We start from the raw sequence: 18,419 nt of genomic DNA, 5'->3' as shown, positions 1-18,419 counted from the left end.
TTGGGATACGCCTCTACCAGTGAACAATGCTGCAAAACTGACCACGCACCCATTGGTGGCCACACTCTATACGCTTTCCATGCCCCTAAATGATTGTCCACAGCTCTACTGGCTTTCCACACTCCCAGTGGCTGACCACATCTCCGAGGGCTGACCACATGCTATAGCTGGCCATGTCCATGAGCTGGCCATACCCCAACTGGCAGGCCATGTTCCTATAGGCTGGTTATACCTACACTGGATGGCCATGGCCACACTGGTTGGCCACCCCTTACTGGTTGCAGATTGACCATGCCTCTTACTGGTACAGGCTGGCTCCACCCATGCTAGTTGCGGAATGGCCCTCCTGAGTACCTCTGGCTAGCTTCCCCTGTCCCAGGTCTGCGCTTCTGCACCAGAGGGGCGGGGGTGTCAGGCACACTGTGGCCTCTCTGCCCCAACTGTGTTTCTTCACAGATGCTGCGGAGGACAGCCTCATGGTGGACTGGTTCCGACTTATTCATGAGAAGCAGCTGCTGCTGAGGCTCGAATCAGAACTCATGTACAAGTGAGACCCCTGAGCCTTGCAGCGTCCTGCCGGGACCAGCCCACAGATGTGGTGGGAGCAGCCTGGTCGGGCTGGGCCTCAGACATGTGTGTCCTGCAGGTCTAAGGACCAACACCTGGAGGAGCGGCAACTGGACCTTCAGGACGAGCTGCGGAAGCTGATGGACAAGCCAGGTACGTGTCTGTGTCCGGAAAGCCTGGCCTGAGAGCCATAGACCTGCCAGTGTGCCAACTTCCCCATTTGCCCTGCCTTGACCTATGAGAGTCTAAAGGTGATATGGTTGTGGCTAAGCCACGAGGCTTCTGGCTTCTGTTCCTATGCTGCTTCTGACTGTGTGACCTTGGACTAATGCCCTAGCTATTCTGTTCCTGTGACAAAGTCAGGACCCCACAGTGTGCTCCCTGCCCTGCTCCCGACAGCTAGTGTGAAGTTCAAGGAGATGACACGGGAGGGGCACTTTGAGCAGTGGGGACAGCCTTCACACCACATCCTGGCTGGAGGACCCCTGCCTCAGCCTTGCATAACGAAGTCATAGAGACCAGAGGCCCCACACTCAGGCTCTGGATCAAGTTCTTCCATCCAGCCACAACACATAGGCAGTGTGCCTATCCTGTCCCTGATCCTGTCCCTGAGCACAGTGGGGCCCCTACTGACAGCAGGCTGTCCCCACAGAGGGTCTGAAGTCCCTCCAGGACCGCCAGCGGGAACAGGAGCTGCTGAGTCAATATGTGAACACCGTGAATGACCGCAGTGACATCGTTGACTTCCTGGATGAGGACCGGCTCCGGTGAGGGACAGGGGACCCAGGGAGGGCAGACTGGGGTCAGGGCTGCTCCCGGCTGATAGGCTACTCATACTCAGTGGGACCCAGGCTGCATGGCACAAGGACTCAGGTTGGGGGAGGCTAGTCCTCGCATGGGGCTCTTTCGCACTCAGGTCCCTAGTCTTCCAGGACTAGCACTGGCCAGGACAGCTAACGAAGGAAATAGACTGTCATTCATGATGTCCAGTGTGGCAGCCATGAGTGGTTAACAGACCATGACCATTGGCTTGTGAAGCTGAACCGTTGAGCCTAAAATGACTTTTGAAAAATGATTTATTTACTACTTTTATACATGTGCCCGTGTTCCTACAAGAATTTATGTGCACCGCATGTGTACAAGGTCAGAAGAGGGCATCAGATCCCCTGGAACTACAGTTACAGGTGGTGTGGGCTGCTATTTGAGTTCTGGGGCTGAACCTGGGTTCTCTGAAAGAGTAGTAAGCACTCTTAACTGCTGAGCGTCTCTCCAGCCCCTAAAGCTACTTTTATCTTAAACTTAGCCTCATGAATACTAGGCAGGTGCTCTACCACTGAGCCACACCCCAGCCCCTCACTGGGGGATTCTAGGCAGGTGCTCTACCACTGAGCCACATCCTAGCGAGGGATTCTAGGCAGGTGCTCTACCACTGAGCCACACCCCAGTCCCTCTCTGGGGACTCTAGTGTGCTATAGCCCCAGCACTGATGTTACTTTATTTTGAGACATGGTCTTACTAAGTTGCCCAGGCTGGCCTTGAACTTACTCTTTGGTCCAGGTAGACTTTGAATTCCATCCTCCTGCCTCAGACTTAGCTGGGATGTTATCCAAGAAGTAGCTGGGATGAAAGGCCTACACCACCAAGCCTGGCTTAGCACTTTATTTTAACCAGATATGTGTAGCTGTGTGTTTCCTGGCGGCTGCAAAGCTTCTCCATGATCCTGGATGTGACAGGAACTGGAGACAGCCAGTGACGTCAGATCTAGTCACAAGCAGAGGGACATGAATGTCAGCATGCTTGTGCTCGGCTCTCTAGTATCCAGTGAGGCCCAATGCCCAGGGTACACAGGGTCATCCCAAAGCTGAACTTAAGCTGGATTCTGTGTGACCCCAACATGGGCTTAGCTAGTGTCAGAACAGGCTATCTGCTATCCCCAGGTTACTGCTGAGTGGCTGGTCTGGGGAGGGCAGACACTGGGGAGGGCTGGGGATGGAGGGAGGAGTGGAGTGTCTCATGCCATGTTGGGGGTGGAGATAGCCAGGATGAGTGGGGCTGACTCTGGTATTAGTGTGGAGAGAGAGACAGAGGGAGAGAGAGAGATAGAGAGACCAAGGCAGACAAAGAAAGAGACAGACAGAGAGTGGGAGAGAGAGACAGAGAAAGAGTATGTGCACACATGTTCTCTGTAGCTCCCCAGGGCCCATGTCCCTCACAGTCACCCTGTCCCCATTCCAGGGAACAAGAAGAGGACCAAATGCTGGAGAACATGATACAGAACCTGGGTAATGATGGGTGCCCAGCAGGGGGCAGGGAGGATGGCCTTTCCGGACTGGGTGGGGTAGAGCTTCCTGTGGGAGTGGCAGCTCCGTGGAGTGGTCAGGGAAGGAAACACAGGAACCTCAGTGGGAGCTTCATGGTTCTGTCCTCCCCTCAGGCCTTCAGAGGAAGAAGTCCAAGTTCCGCTTGTCCAAGATCTGGTCCTCAAAGAACAAAGGCGGGCAGACCTGAGCTGCCCGTAGCTGGCACCAGGGCCCTGGCCCTTCTCAGGAAGAGACTAGTGCTGGGACCCCAGAAGGATGCTTGGGGGTGCCGGGGCCCATGCCTCCCACTCTGAGTCCCTGTATCCTCAATAAAGACAGCGACCCTCCCACATCTGCCATGTGTGTCCCTGTGCCAGGTCAGTGCCAGGTGCTTGGGTGGACACTCATCCTCTGTTCCATTTCTTCTCTGTTGCTGTGGCGATGTATCTGAACAAGGCAACTGAAGGGAGAAGAGCTTGTTTGAGCTCTCAATCCCAGGTTACCTCACTGCAGTGAAGTCATGGAGGGCAGGCCTTGGACCAGCTGATCACATGACAGCCACAGTCACGAACAGAGAGAAATGAGTATGTGCACACTTAGTGCTCAGCTTTCTTTTTCTGAGACAGGGATTCTCCATGCAACCTCCCTGGTTGTCCTGGAACTCACTCTGTAGACCAGGCTGGCCTCAAACTCACAGAGATCCGCCTGCCTCTGCCTCCTGAGTGCTGGGATTAAAGGCGTGCGCCACCACCACCCAGCTCAGTTGGCTTTTCTACTTTTAGATAATTCAGGTCCCAGCCCCAGAGAGTGCTGCTGCCCTCTTTCAGGCTGGGCTTTTCTACTTCAATTGAGGCAATCAAGACAATCCCCCACAGATGTGCCTCCAGACCAACCTGATCTAGGTGGGCCTTCACTGAGACTCTAGACTATGCCCAGTTGACAGGTGAAGGTAACCGTCACCCCCTCTGGACATGTTCGTTACTCTCTGTCTGTGCAGATGGACAGGAGGACAGAGTGGAACACTATAATAATTATGCCCCCATGGCCTGGGATCTGTGCCCTGGACACAGGTGGCCCTGGGGCAGAAGATGCCTAAGGTTGATGATAGGTCCCTGAGTAGCTGCGAGGGTGTGTCTTCTCAGAGCTGGGGTGTACTCTACAGGCTTGAGAGAGACCAGCGGGGTAAGAGAGGCCTGGGGGAGTCAGGTCACGGATGGGTATGGCTGGTTCGGTAGCAATGTGGCTAAGTGTGGCAGTGTGCTGCCTAGTTTTATGCCAACTTGGCACAAGCTAAAGTCATCTGAGAGGAGGGAACCTCACTTGGGAAAATGCTTCCATAAGATGGGGCTGCAGGCAAGCCTGTGGAGCGTTGTATTAATTAGTGATTGATGTGGTTTGGCCCAGCCTATTGTGGGCGGTGCCATTCGTGGGCAGGGGATCCTGGGTTCTGTAGGAAAGCAGTCTGAGAAATCCGTGGAGAGCAGGCTGGAGCATCCTCCTCCATGGCCTCTGCATCAGCTCCCGCCTCCAGGTTCCTGCCCTGTTTCTGTTCCCGTCCTGACTTCCTTCAGTGATGGACTCTGGATGTGGAAGCATAAGTCAAATAAACCCTTTCCTCCCCAAGTTGCTCTGGTCATGGTGTTTCCTCACAGTGATGATAACCCTACCTAGGGCAGAAATTGGTCCTGGGAGTTGGGTATTGCTGTGGCAGAGCCGACTATGTGCTCTGGGGAGAACTGTGGAAGGACTTGGAATACTGAGCTAGAAAAGTGATCGAGTGTTGAGATCTCAGTGAGCTGTTCTATGGGAGCTTGGAAGATAAGAGCGTTGACAGCCTTGCCGATGGTGAAGGCCTGGCTTGTGAAGTTTCAGAGGGAAGTCTGCGAGTCCCTAAGGACTCTACCAGTCGTTTGTCATTCTGAGTTAAGGTTCTGGTTAGCAGGGGCTGAAGAATCAGAGTGATTAACAAGAGAGCGGAACCACTGAAGTAAAACCTTTGCTTTATGGGTATAATGGATGCTGGTTGGCTGGGGCTGAAGAATCAGCTGGGATTAAGAAGAGTCCAGCAGCACTGAGGTGAAATCTGGGAAGTGTTTCCTGAGAGCACACAGAAGCTGAGTTCTGGAGGCTGCCAAGGTTGTACCTCGTGCTGGCGGCTAAACTTGGACGTGTGTAAGAGTCACCCAGGTGATGCTGGTTTTGAAGACATGAAAGGGATCATGGAGAGCAGCTGAGGTCTGGCACCAGGAGAGGTCAGAAGAGGCCATTGGTGAAGGAGCCACCGGAGTGGCAGTGGAGAGCCCAGGATTGAAGGGTGATGGAGAAGGTTGAGACTTGGCACGGCGAGAGCCTAATAGAGGCTGTTGGTGAAAGTGCAGGCTGGTTGCAGCAGGTGACCCAGCATTTGGATGCCAGTACCAGGGGATGGCCACCAAGAGCAGCAGCAGAGGATGGAGTGGAACCGGCCTGAGCCTAGCAGTCAAACTGTGCGTGCTGGTCAGGGTGGAGCTGGAGAAGTGACCCAAGCCCAGAAGATCCTGAGTGGATCCCAGATATTGGGCATTGAGTTTTTATACTGTTGGTGTTTGGTTTTATTTTGATCTGATTGTGGCTGTTGCCTGGTTCTTCCCTTTTGAAATAAGAAATAGCTAATTTTATTTTGTAGGATCCCACAGTTGAAAGGCATTCTATTTTAAAAGAGACTTTGGACTTTAAGAAAAAACCCTGGGTTTTTTTTTTTTTTTTTTTTTAAAGAGACTGAATTTTTAAAGCGTTTGAATTTGTAAGGTGGAAGGACCTTTTTTGTCTATAAAACGGTCTTTATTGTGATGGCTACTTAATGTGTGATCTTGGGGGTGAGTAAGAGAGAAAAGGCTGTGGCTTTACATCAGTGTGTTTGTGGCTCAAGTTGGCCAGTTGTGCTAGATAGTTTTATGGCCCGAGCTTGACCCAAGCTTAAGTTATGAGGGGAAGAAACCTCAATTAAGGAAATGCCTCCATGCCATGCATGGTGATGTACACCTTTAATCCCAGCACTCAAGAGGCAGAGGCAGGCAGATCTCTGAATTTGAGGCCAGTTTGTTCTACTGAGCAAGTTCCAGAACAGCCAGGGCTACACAGAAACCATGTCCTGAAACTCCCCCCCCACCACCCATAAAGAAAGAAAGAAAGAAAGGAAGGAAGGAAAGAAAGAAAGAAAGAAAGAAAACGCTCCCATAAGACTGAACTGTAAGCAAGCCTGTAGGGTATTTTCTTAGTGATTGATTGGGGGAAGGCAACCCATTGTGGGTGGTACCATCCCTGGGCAGGTGGTCCTGTCAGGCTGAGCAAGACATAGGGAGCAAGCCAGTAAGCAGCACTCTTCCATGGCCTCTGCATCAGCCCCTGTCTCCAGCTTCTTGTCCTGAGTTCCTTCAGTGATGGGCTACAATATGGAAGTGTAAGTCAAATAAACCCTGTCCTCTCTGGAGTGCTTTGGTCATGGTGTTTCATCGCAGTAACAAAAAGCCTAAGCAGCGTGTCCTTGTTCATTGAGCCTTGGGCTCCACGGTCAGCTTGGAGCTCCAGGAACTTTTGCGCATTGAGGGCACAAGGCTTGGAGGGGCCTGGGCAGACCTACCTGGCCCTTGAGTTAGCCACTCCCCACCTCTCCCACCCCACCCCACCCCCTCTTAAACCATCCAGGGACCCACTGCAGTTCAACCTCTTGATCTCCAAGGGAGGCAGACTGTCACACAGTAGGGTTGACTGGGGGGTGCCAGGAGCAACTCAACTTTATAGATGGGGTGATCACTGAGGTTCAGAGAGGCTCTGCAGTTCCTGGAAGTCACACAGCAGGTCAGCCTCATGTTGGAGACTGGAACCCAGAGGTGGACGGCTCTCTCAGCTCTTGGGCTGTGTCCCATGGGATGGTTACCTAGCAGGTTATGTATGTGGAAGAGGAGCCAGGACACTGGTCCCCCACCTGTTATCTGGCTGCTCTCCATAGACCTCAGATGTCTTGGGACTGCCAGCAGTGCTTGGTAACCTATAGGATGGGACAGAATCTGACCCAGGCCCGTGTGGCATCCCTGCTATTTCCCAGGGGCCCAATGCCTGCTGCTCCACAGGGCACAATGGCAGAGGGGGCCAGGAAGTCACCCTTGAGGCACAGGAGTTGACTGTTAAGCCCCTTCAGTCAAGAAGCAGAGCGTGAAGGGCCTCCAGAACATTGTGGTGGCCTGTGGGGACAGATGGGGCTGTCTTCACCTGCCACCCCCGGCTTGGAATCAAATCAACTGCAGACTCCACTTACTACAGGCCACCAGGATAGCTCACAAGGATGAGAGGGGTCCTATGTACACTCTTTTGGAGTCAAGAGCCCTGAGGGCATCAAGGTATCATAGTCGGATGCTCTTTGTTGCTTATGTATACAGTTAGTGCTTAATATATGTGCCATTTCTGTTTCCAGGCTTAACCCAGAACAGTAATATTCCTGTGTCAGTATGGAGTTGGGTATGGGAGTTCTTAGGGGAGGGCATGTATCCCCTATGCTCATGTTCACATTGGTCTTCAGCCCTGAGGATCGGAGGACGCTGAAAGATATCCTGGGCTTTGGGGAGCAGGTGGGACTAGGGCCTGGCTCTGGGCTCCCATGACTGAGGCAGGGAGAAGTGGGGGAGCTGAAGCTGAGTGAGCCAGGTGGAGTAAGCCAGTAAAGAGCAGCTCCCCTCCATGGCCTCTGCATCAGCTCCTGCCTCCCAGATCCTGCCCTGTTAGAGTTCGCTGTCCTGTGATGAACAGTGATGTGGAAGTGTGAGCCAAGTAAACCTTTTCTTCCCCAGCTTGCTTTTTTTTGGTGTGTTGGTGTTTTGATGCAGCAATAGAAACCCTAACGTGTTGTAGGGAGCAGGGCCCCTTGTTTGTCCCGGCCGCGCTGCTAGCTTACACCCAAAATACACCCAGAATAATCACACAGAAACTGTATTAATTAAAACACTGCCTGACCCATTATCTCCAGCCTCTTATTGGCTAACTCTCACATATTAGTTTAACCCATCTCCATTAATGTGTATCGCCACTTGACTGTGGCTTACCGGCATGAGTCTAACCAGTGTCTGTCTCAGGCAGGAGAACCATGGTGTCTGACACACTGCCCTTCTTCCCAGCATCCTGTTCTGTTTACTTGCCTATCTGAGTTCTGCCCTATCAAAAGGCCAAGGCAGTTTTTTTATTCAGCCAATGAAAGCAACACATAGACAGAAGAACCTCCTACACCACTAAAGAAGACACATACTATGTCTGGGCACATGGGCATGACCTTGTCTTACAGGGCTTCACCTCCCTGAAGTACCTCCCACTTCCTCTCCTCCTGCCAGGCTCCTGTGCCTGGGGTCTTTGCACAATGCTCTCTGGCTCACAACTGGCTCCCTACTCCCAGGCCTCTGGGTAACTCTGCCCTTCTGTTCTCATGGAGGGTCCTGAGCCAGATTCAGGTGTTGCTTTGTTTCCTGATGTCTAAGGTGCATGACCTGGAGGTCATGGGGTGTTGGGGAATATTATTTTAGGGATGTTGCTTTTGTTTATGCTACATTTGTTTACCTCTGAGAAGCTGTGATTCTCTGCCTGTCTAAAACACCTGATGGTCCTAATAAGTTGCTGAACAGCCAATAGCGAGGTAGCAGAAAGGATAGGCGGGGCTGGCAGGCAGAGAGAAGAAATAGAAACGAGGACGAAAAAGCAGACGGAGCAGCAAGAGAAATGAGGAGCAGGAGAGAACAAGGAGAGGAGGACGTCGGGGACCAGCTACCCAGCCAGCCACGGAGGAAGAAGGAAAGTAAGACATACAGAAATAAGAAAGATAAAAGCCTAGCGACAAAAGATAGACAGGATAATTTAAGATAAGAAGAGCTGGCTAGCAGCAAGTCAAGCTAAGGCTGGACATTTATAACTTAAGAATAAGCCTCTGTGTGTGATTTATTTGGGAGCTGGATGGTGGGTCTCCCAAAAGAGTAAAAAGAGCAAAAACATTCACAACAAGGGGGGTTCATTTCTCTCCCACTGAGGACCCCATGTGCCAGTATAATGCCTCACACACGGGGTGGGGTCCTCTGATATTTTCTGAATAAATGAATGAATGAAGAAGACCTGTGTCTTGGACCACCAACTGCTTTTTGAGCCTCAGCGGGCATCAATGCAGCCAGTGTCCATTGGCAGAGACAGACACTGGCTGAGCTCTGCCCTGCACCATCTTGCTGTGGGGCCCTGGAATTGCACCTTAGAGCCTAACTGCGGAGGATGAAGGGTAAGAGAAAGTGACTCAGAGTCCCTTGAGGACTCCCCGAGAGCATCTGAGCTGGGGACCATTCCTGGTGTCCAGGCCTAAAGGATGCTGTGGGCTTGCTTAACTGTGTCCCTAGTGACTCAGTGCTGTCTTCATAGTTGCTCAGCCACAGCTGAGTGTGAACACCCCAGCATGGGAAATACACAGGGCTCACTGGGGTGTGCTTAGGAGTCCCAAGCTCTGAGACGCTCAGTGTGAAGTGGGAGGTGGACATGAATTCCATGGTCACTCTCATCTTCCTGGAGGCTTCACCCTTCCAGGACTGGGGAGGCAAGGGATGGGACTCCAGCTGTGATACTTGCCAACCACATCCTTCTGGGCTCTGCGTCTTGCAGTTGCTCCTCCCATAGTGCCTGCTTTGGCTCCTGCCTGTCCCACACATTTGGAGCCCAGCCCACCTGGTCTGCTCTCCAGAGATCTCCGAGCAGGGGCCTGTGGCATGTGCCAGGAGTCTGTTGCTGGTCTGCTGAGCTGGCTTCTCCTCAGGCTGGGCTGCACTGAGGAAGCACATCCCTCCCTTCATTCCCAGACTGGAGTTCAGGGGTTCTGCGTTAACTAATCTCTCAGGTGATTGGAGCCCTGATGGAGATGGATAGCCCGAATGCGGCCCATTAAACTTCCAATAAAGAAAATCCCCTCACCTTCGTCTGAAGCCGCTGGCACTTTATAAAACACACTGGATGTAATCCAATTGAAGGTGCAGCCCGGAGGACACCTTTATCTTATCTCAAATTGAAATTACATCATATTCTCTTCTTAAATTAAAAAGCAAGAATCTTTATGTTCACTTTCACATGGTAGTGTAAAACTTAATCAATGGTTTTCAAACGTTAGACACCCAATATGGACTATTTCTAGTCTTGTTATTGATGGGGAAGAAATTTCCAGAAAGGAGTGGTGGGTTTGTAGATGGAGATGTCAAATGCTGGGCTTGTGCCAGGTGAGATGGATGTGTCCATGTGCCATGGCAGGTCAGGAGCTGGGGGACAGGGGGACCACTTTGGGATGGGTGTGTTGATGTTTTAAGATTTTCCTGTGAGTAGGGACTTGCAGTACAGGCTTTTCGTTCCAGCTACTATGGAGGCCGAGGAAACACCACCAAGAGTGTAAAGCAGTGGTTCTCAACCTGTGGGTTGTGACCCCATTGGGGGGCAAACGATCCTTTCACAGGGGTCGCCTAAGATCATATGAAATCTTGTCTCAGAATAAAACAAAGGGTTGGTAAGATGGCCCAGTGAGCAAAGGTGCTGCCAGAAGACCTGAGCTTGATTCCCAAAGTCACATGACTGAAGCAGCAACTCCTACAGGTTGGTTTCCTCTGACTTCCATACATGTGCCATGGCTCATGGACACAGACATTCTCACACTAACATTAAAAAAATGTAAAAAACAAGTTGGGAGTAGATGTAGTTCAATGGTAGAGTACCCGCCTAGAATCCCCCAGTGAGGGTTGGGGTGTGGCTCAGTGGTAGAGCACCTGCCTAGAATCCCCTAGTGAGGAAATGGGGTGTGGCTCAGTGGCAGAGCCCCTGTCTATCATGGGTGATGCCCTGCATTCCAACTATAGCATCATAAAATAAAACTTGGTGTAACTTCTAGTTTCCCCAAACCCAGTCCTGGCAGCTGAGGACACTTGGCTGTCTTTTGTCATGTGACAGATGACAAGGGGCATGAAGGTTAACCACTGCTGATGGGGAAACAGATTCTCAATGCTCAGCAGCATGCTACAGTGGCCACTGGCCACAGGTGGCTGTTGAGACCTGAATCGTGGCCAGAGGAATAAAGGTGTGCAGGAGCTTTAAATATGAGGAACTGCCTCCTTTTCCTGATGTTGGGGATTGCACCCAAAGTCTCTAATACACTATATATATATATATATATATATATATATATATATATATATACATATATATATTTCCTCTGACTTCCATACATGTGCCATGGCTCATGGACACACACAAACTCTCACACTAACATTAAAAAAATGTAAAAACCAAGTTGGGAGTATATGTAGTTCAGTGGTGATCTCCAGTGACTCAGTGAAGAGCCACGTGTAGGATCTGAAATTCTCTGAAAGCCACATTTAAAAAACCAGTAAAGTGGTTGACAACATGGTTGGCCCATTAAAGATGCTTGCCACCAAGCCTGCAGATATGAGTCTGACCCTTGGGATCAACAGAGTGGAAGAGGAGCACTGACTCCCCAAGTTGTCCTCTGACCTCACACATGCCAGAAGTATTCTTTGGGTGTTTAAAATAGCAAAAACTAATTTTTCAAAATGGAGAGTTCTAGAAGCCAGAAGTCTGAGATGTAGGAGTCAAGGCACGGTGCTCTGGGAAGGCTGGGAAAGATTCTACTTCACTCAGTGTGGGGTGGCTGTCAGAATTCTTGGCTGTGGACTTACCTCCCTAGTTTTCTCTCCATTTCTCCTTCTGGGCATCCTTCCCTGCACCAGTGTGCCCAAGTTGCCCTCTCGTGTGAATGCCAGCCACGGGCCTGGGGTCCGTGACACCCAGGACAGCCTCTGCCAGCCAGCCTTGCTGTTAGGAGTGGAATGGGAAGTGAACACCCTGAGGCTCCTGGTTTAGCGCCTGGTGTCCAGCAGGTGGCACTATTTCGAAGGCCCTGGAGCTTTTAGGAGTTGGAGCCTCGCTACAGAAAATAGATCACGCAGGGTGGTGGTGGCACATGCCTTTAATCCCAGCACTTGGGAGGCAGAGGCAGGAAGATCTCTGTGAGTTCGAGACCAGCCTGGTCTATAAGAGCTAGTTCCAGGACAGGCTACAAAGCTACAGAGAAACCCTGTCTTGAAAAACCAAAAATAAATAAATAAATAAACAAACAAATAAATAAACAAATAAATAAAAATCACTGGGGGCTGGTCTTGGAAATTATACCCACCTCTTCTTCCTGCTCTAACATGTGTGATCATGTGATCGATCTCCACTCTTTTTTTTTAAAGATTTATTTATTTATTATGTATATAACATCCTGCCTCCATGTACGCCTGCTGGCCAGAAGAGAGCACCAGATCTCATTATAGATGGCTGTGAGCCACCATGTGGTTGCTGGGAATTGAACTCAGGACCTCAGGAAGAGCAGTCAGTGCTCTTAACCTCTGAGCCATCTCTCCAGCCCCTCCGTCTCCACTCTTTACCCCTTCCACTGTGGTAGATAGGAACCTCTGAAACCATGAACCCAAATGCATCCTTCCCCTTCTGTATGGTGTTTTGGTCACAGGGACACAGCAGCATGAAGTTACATTTGCCAAAGACTATTTCCAAGGAAGAGCTTTGGGGTACTCCCTGTCCCCTCAGGTGGGATTGCAGCAACCCCCTGCCTAAACTACATTGGTTTTCACCAAGGCTGGGGAAACTGTAGGAAATATTCCCACGCTGGTCTGCATTAGCTGCCTCCTGCGGCTTTGGAAAAGGCAGAGGGAGGGGGAGAGGGAAGGGAAGGGAAACGAGAGCTGGTCGGTGGCAGCCACTCTGAGCACTAGAGGAATTACAATCTAGCAGATGAGTACACTGTTTGAACCAACACCTGTGCTGGCCAAAGGCTCGGTGAGTTGGTGCGAACACTGATGCCAATGGAGGTTGGCACTCAGAGGCTTAAAGGGAAGAAGCCTGGAGGATCTAGTTCTTTCTGAAAACCTCCTGTTACCTTAGCTGGAGAACACCCGGGATGTGGAATGCTTTGGTGGGATGTGGGACTCAAGGAGCCTCAGCAGCCAGATTGGTACCATGAGGACTAAGAGAGCCGCTAAGCAGAGACCGGCGGGGCAGAAATGGGGACTGCTCTTAGTGGATACCCTGCTCATGTCCCTGCGCCGTGGATGAGACAATCTGGGACTTTCTGCCCAACGGACTTCTGGCTTGGAGGGGAAATGAACCCAGAATTCTTTGAGGTACCTGATAAGAGATTTCTAATGACCTGCCTAGGCTCCAACTAGATCCAACCACCTTGTGCCATCCTTGGTCCTCAGACTGAGATCCCCAGAGATGGAGCCCTGACTCTGACCACAAAATCCCATAGCCCCCTGGGGCTTTCTCTGGGTTCCCCACTGCACTGTCCAGGAGTCATTCAGGTCCACACTACCATGAATCAGAGAGGCTGCAGTTTGGGGGGCATGTTGGCCGTCCTCATCCTCATGCTTTCTGGGACAGAGTGGCTAGCCTCAACCTCTCCTCTCCTCTCCTCTCCTCTCCTCTCCTCTCCTCTCCTCTCCTCTCCTCTCCTCCTCCTCCTCCTCCTCCTCCTCCTCCTCCTCCTCCTCTTCTTCTTCTTCTTCCTCTCTCTCTCTCTCTCTCTCTCTCCCTCCTCTCTGTCATTCTTCTCATCCATTCTGGCTTCTGGAAGGATTAGGAGGGCTCAGGAAGTTCTACCTCTTATCTGACCAGTACAAGAGACTGAAGTGTTACTGCTAGGGGCCACTCCATCCCTTTTAGACTTGAATGCTGGCCTGTGGTGAAGCGGAGGTGGGGGGTAAGGGGTGGGGGTGTTTCCTACCTCTCAACTTTCTCTAATAACCTTTATGTACCCCCCCGCCAGTGGGTGAGCTATCAGACAGGGACCCTGTACTGTGAAGGGAAGGGGACAGTACCAGCTTTGCCCTGAGGCCTCCCCAGACTTGGCAAGGCTCCAGGTAACAGCCAGGTAGCTGGCTGTGCACTCCCTCCCCTGGAAGTGTGTGTGGGGGGTCCCAGGGGAGGCCCCCCGCATCACATGACCCCATCAGCTGATGGAACAGGATGACTCAGCCGGCAGCTGTCGGCCCCCTAGAAATAATGACAGAAACAATTAGCAACTCAAGCAGTAGCCTTTCCTTAATTATCTCCTCCGAGTTTAATTAACTAGCTAAATTATCAGCAGTAATGTAGGCATTAATTATGTCAAATTACAGCGTAAAACTCACAAAGTGTGGAAAACGTCAACTCAGCTAGCCTCACCTGCCAAGCGCAGTGGCGGGTGCCCTGTACCTGTGTGCTGCGACTGGGGGCTGCCGAGCAGGGGCCCTGCCAGTGTCCTGGGGGCCTGGGCGAGGGGTTCAAGCCCTGGGAACAGGGCAGCCAGGTCCTTGAGAGCTCATGGGGCTGAGACAAAGTCTTGGCTCGGGCAAGAGGGAGGGAGAGTACCCTGCTCCTTGGCCAGATGGCCAGGATATTGAATTATTAAATTATGAATATTAACACAAACCAGACACAAAAGAGGTAATAATTTTGGTGCCTTAAAGAAATAATTAACGTAATTTTGATAAATTACATGATAAAGGGATCTCAGAATGGAAGGAGATTTATCTTAATTAATATCTTGGACTGGCTTTGGAAGGTAAATGGCTCCTGTGGGGACAGGGCAGGTGAGGCCAGGTGGCGATCTGGCCCAGCCTGGGACACGTTTCCTGCTGTTGCAGAGTTGCTGGAGGGAAGAGACGGGACCTCAGTTGGTCAAGATTCACGGGAACATCTCAGCTCTGTGCCTTAGTTTCCCTTTTTTGAATCTGGCCAGCTTTTCCAATGCCTTTAGCTCTGACTCTCTTAGCTATTTAAGATTATAAGATTATAGTATGTTCTGGCTTCTAGCAGACTCAGAAAGTTCTACCTCTCGTCTAACCACTACAAACAGTCCAAGCATCCCTGTCAGGGGCAGTCTGGCTTTGGTCAGCTTCTCCCTGTGAATGTTCCAGTTGTGCCCTGGATTATCTGGTTATAGCAGCAGGGTTGCTGGTAAATAATTGATTACTTCATCCCTGAAGGACCTAAACTAGGACTTCTCCCTTCCAGGCCTCAGTTTCCCTCAAGTGCACTGAGCTTGGGTTGCTCAACTTTAAAGATTGTTGGCTGCCTCTTCCCTCACCTCTCCATAGGTGCCAGCCAGTCCTTTGGGGACATTCTCAATCATAGGCACCTCCAAAATTGGTGGGCCAGACTCCTGCAGTGGGGTTCCCAGAGTTTCCCAGTCCTGGTTAAAGTCCCCTGTCTTGGTGTTCTACTGCTGTGAAGAGACACCATGACCATGGCGACTCTTATAAAGGAAAGCATTTCACTGGGGCTGGCTTACAGTTCAGAGGTCTAGTCCATTATTGTCATGGTGGGAACTAAGGTGGCAACGTGGGCAGATATAGAGCTGGAGAGGTAGCTGAGAGTTTTACATCCAGATCTACAGGCAGTAGGAAGAGAGAGTGACACCTGGCCTGGCTTGAGCATCAGAAACCTCAAAACCCACCCCCAGTGACATACTTCCTCCAAGAATGCCACACCTCCTAATAGTGCCACTCCCTGGTGACCAAACATTCAAACATATGAGTCTATGGGGGCCATTCCTATATCAAACCACCACACCCTCTATTCTAGAAGCCTGGCTTCCTGTGACCTGGGACCATGAGTGTCTAACTGGGGAACTTGCTACCTGGAGGCCCAAAGGCTCTCCTCTCCTTCCCTTGACCCAGCAGCACAGGTTCCTATAGGCCAGCAGCCTCCTGCCTCTGGGCCTTTGCTGGTTGTGTTGCTTGGAGCTGTCATTCAGTTCCCCTGCCACCCTGGCTGTCAGTTTCCCAGTGGCCCTGTCTGGCTCCACCCTGGAGTCCTGTCCCCTCTCCTCTTGTTTGCCTCCCCTCAGTTCACCTTGACATCTGGCTATTTGTAGTCACCAGCCTTCCCCAGAACATGAGTCCCACGAACACAGAGGGGCCATCCCCTCTCCCTGCTACTGTGTTTTGGTGCCTGGTACTCAGTAGGTCTCAGCCAACTCATAGATTAACATGGTAGATGTTTTCCTTGGTCCCAGACTGGCAGATATGCCACAGCACCTGGTCCCTGGGCTCAGCAAGCCGTGTCTCAGCAGCCACACATGTGTATGTCCTGCCGTCATGCACTCCGTGGCAAAGGGCCTGTTACTTATGTATATTCCAGTGCATTTTCTGTGGCAGACACAGGACATCCATGGGGCATGTCACACATTTGCCACACCACATATACCTGTGTGTCACAAGCTACATGTTTTGTGTGTGTGCTTTATGAGCAAAAACATATGAGTGTGTGTGTGTGTGTGTGTGTGTGTGTGTGTGTGTGTATGTTCTTTCAAGAGATACTGAGAGCTAGCTATGTTGTTCCTGAGGCTCTGGGCAAGGCCCATTCTTCTTGCTGGGCCGTAATTTTCCTGCCTCAGGGTCTCTGTCTGTCCTGGACAAGCAGGAGTGGCAATGTCCCTGGGCCTGTCCCTACCACAAACCTGGGCTTGGGATAATATGTCAGCACCATGAGAGGAGGAAGCTGACGCTTGGGCTATGTGGGGCCTCTAGGGTCACACAGAGCAGGATGAGGAGGGATGAGGGCTTCTGTGGCTAGCATGTGGCCTGTTGGAGTTGACAGGACAGCTTTGCACGGCAGATACAGGAAGATGCCCAGAGAACCAAGGCTACTTGACAAGATCCAGGCCATTGAGAGCCCCCGTCTCGAAACACAAGGTGGACAGCTCCCGAGGAATGACACCTAGGACTTGTCTCTGGACTATGCATGCACACACTCACTCATGCATACATGCAGTTCTATGGGTTTAAAAGTTTCAACCTGCTCAGAAGCAAGCAAGCCAGGACCCCGTGTTTCTTTTCAGTCCGGTACCTTTTCAACCTCCATTCTTCATGTTCACAATCCATCCTGCTCTGACATCATGAGGAGCCTGGCCAATCTGTAAAGCCACTTCCTGTGGCTCTACCGCTGTGACATCACCAGAAACAGGCCAATCCTGGGGCCTGGTATCTATAGCTCCACCCCCTGTGCTATTCCCACCCCCCCAGAGCCTGGCCTTGAAGTCATCAGGCCCCCTGCTGGAACGTCTAAGGAGGCCCCTGTTTGAGTAAAAGAAAAAAAAAAGTTCTCCACAGCCTGAATGTAATGTTGCACCATCCACAGGGTCTCTGGCCCCTCAGAGTCGGGAAGACTGAAGTGAATTGGGTGAGACACGTGGCTCCCTAAGGTGCTGGAGGACAGTGGTGGAGAGCTGCCAGGGGGCAGCAAGAGATGGAGGGAGTACCTCTGGATGGACTTTGGGAGAAGGAGGCTCCCAACACCCTTCTCTGTGAGGTCCGTGCTTGGAGGCCCGAAGTCCAAGGTCCATATGGCTGCAGACCGTTGTCCTGGTCCAGGAGGTGCCTTTTTGGACCTCTGGGACCCTCCAAAAGCCCAACAATAGTCTCTTCCTACCTTCTGCCTTAATCTTCCCACCTACGTGATGGGGCTCAGTAAGAGAGGAACCCTTTTTCACTAGCAAACAAGAATCATGAGTGCAGCCACACAACACCCTTCAAGGATTCTATGTCATTATCTTCTCACCCAGATGTCGATCATCCATCCATGAATCCATCCCTCCATCCATGTACCCATCCATCCATGAATCCATCCATCCGTGAACCCATCCATCCATCCATCCATCCATCCATCCACCCATTCACTTACCCATCCATGAATCCATCCCTCCATCCATGTACCCATCCATCCATGAATCCATCCATCCGTGAACCCATCCATCCATCCACCCATTCACTTACCCATCCATGCATCCATTCACCCATCCACCCACTCACCATCCATCCACCCACCTGCCCATTTACTTACCCATCTATCCACCCATTCACCCTTCCTTCCTCCCTTCCTTCTTTCCTTCCTTCTTTCCTTCCTTCCTTCCTTCCTTCTATCCATCCACACACCCATTCACTCATTCATCCGTCTACCCACCATCTATCCATTATCCATCCATCCAACCATCCATCTGTCTACATCTATCATGTATTATCTATCCATCCACCTATCCAACCACCATCCATTCATCCATCACCCATCCATCATTCATTCATCCACCCACTTGCTCATCTTCCCATGATCCATCCACTCACCCACCCACTACCTACACATCTACCAACCATCTACCAACCAGTCGATCCATCGATATTCATCCCTCCACCTAATATCACTCCTGGGTTTTCCATCCTCCATGCCTCCTCTCTCCCCCATCTCCCTATACCCTCATCAGCAGCTGTGTGTGGGTCAACTGGCATCTGAACACCCGAGTGCAGGTGTGTGACTGAGCTCAACCAGGAAACACACTTTCAGCCAGCAGGCAAGGTGGCAAGTGTGAGCACACACATCCCCTGTGTGTGTATGGACAGCGCCAGGCAAATGCTCACAGCCTGAAGGGACAGCATGCGCAGTGGGAACAGAGCTGACCATACTCAT

At 51.3% G+C, this 18,419-nt stretch overlaps 1 protein-coding gene across 1 annotated transcript in view; it reads left to right on the top strand.

The window, feature by feature from the left end:
* The window catches only part of LOC121464937 (MICAL-like protein 2), a 29,145-nt gene extending 24,808 nt beyond the window's left edge, over positions 1-4,337 (top strand). Inside the window, exons 13-17 of the mRNA XM_041678052.1 lie at positions 457-547; positions 647-720; positions 1,220-1,334; positions 2,803-2,849; positions 3,002-4,337. Of these exons, the coding sequence (XP_041533986.1) occupies positions 457-547; positions 647-720; positions 1,220-1,334; positions 2,803-2,849; positions 3,002-3,075 (401 nt within the window). The 3' untranslated portion in view covers positions 3,076-4,337. The remainder of the gene's footprint in view (positions 1-456; positions 548-646; positions 721-1,219; positions 1,335-2,802; positions 2,850-3,001) is intronic.
* The last annotated feature ends 14,082 nt before the right edge of the window (positions 4,338-18,419 follow it).

The sequence above is a fragment of the Microtus oregoni genome, unplaced genomic scaffold (assembly GCF_018167655.1).
Source record: "Microtus oregoni isolate MIOR12 unplaced genomic scaffold, Mior012 000029F_ref0000214, whole genome shotgun sequence".
Classification (NCBI taxonomy): Eukaryota; Metazoa; Chordata; class Mammalia; order Rodentia; family Cricetidae; genus Microtus; species Microtus oregoni.
The sequence above is the reverse complement of the archived record's forward strand: the minus strand, read 5'-3'. Positions and strand labels throughout refer to the sequence as shown.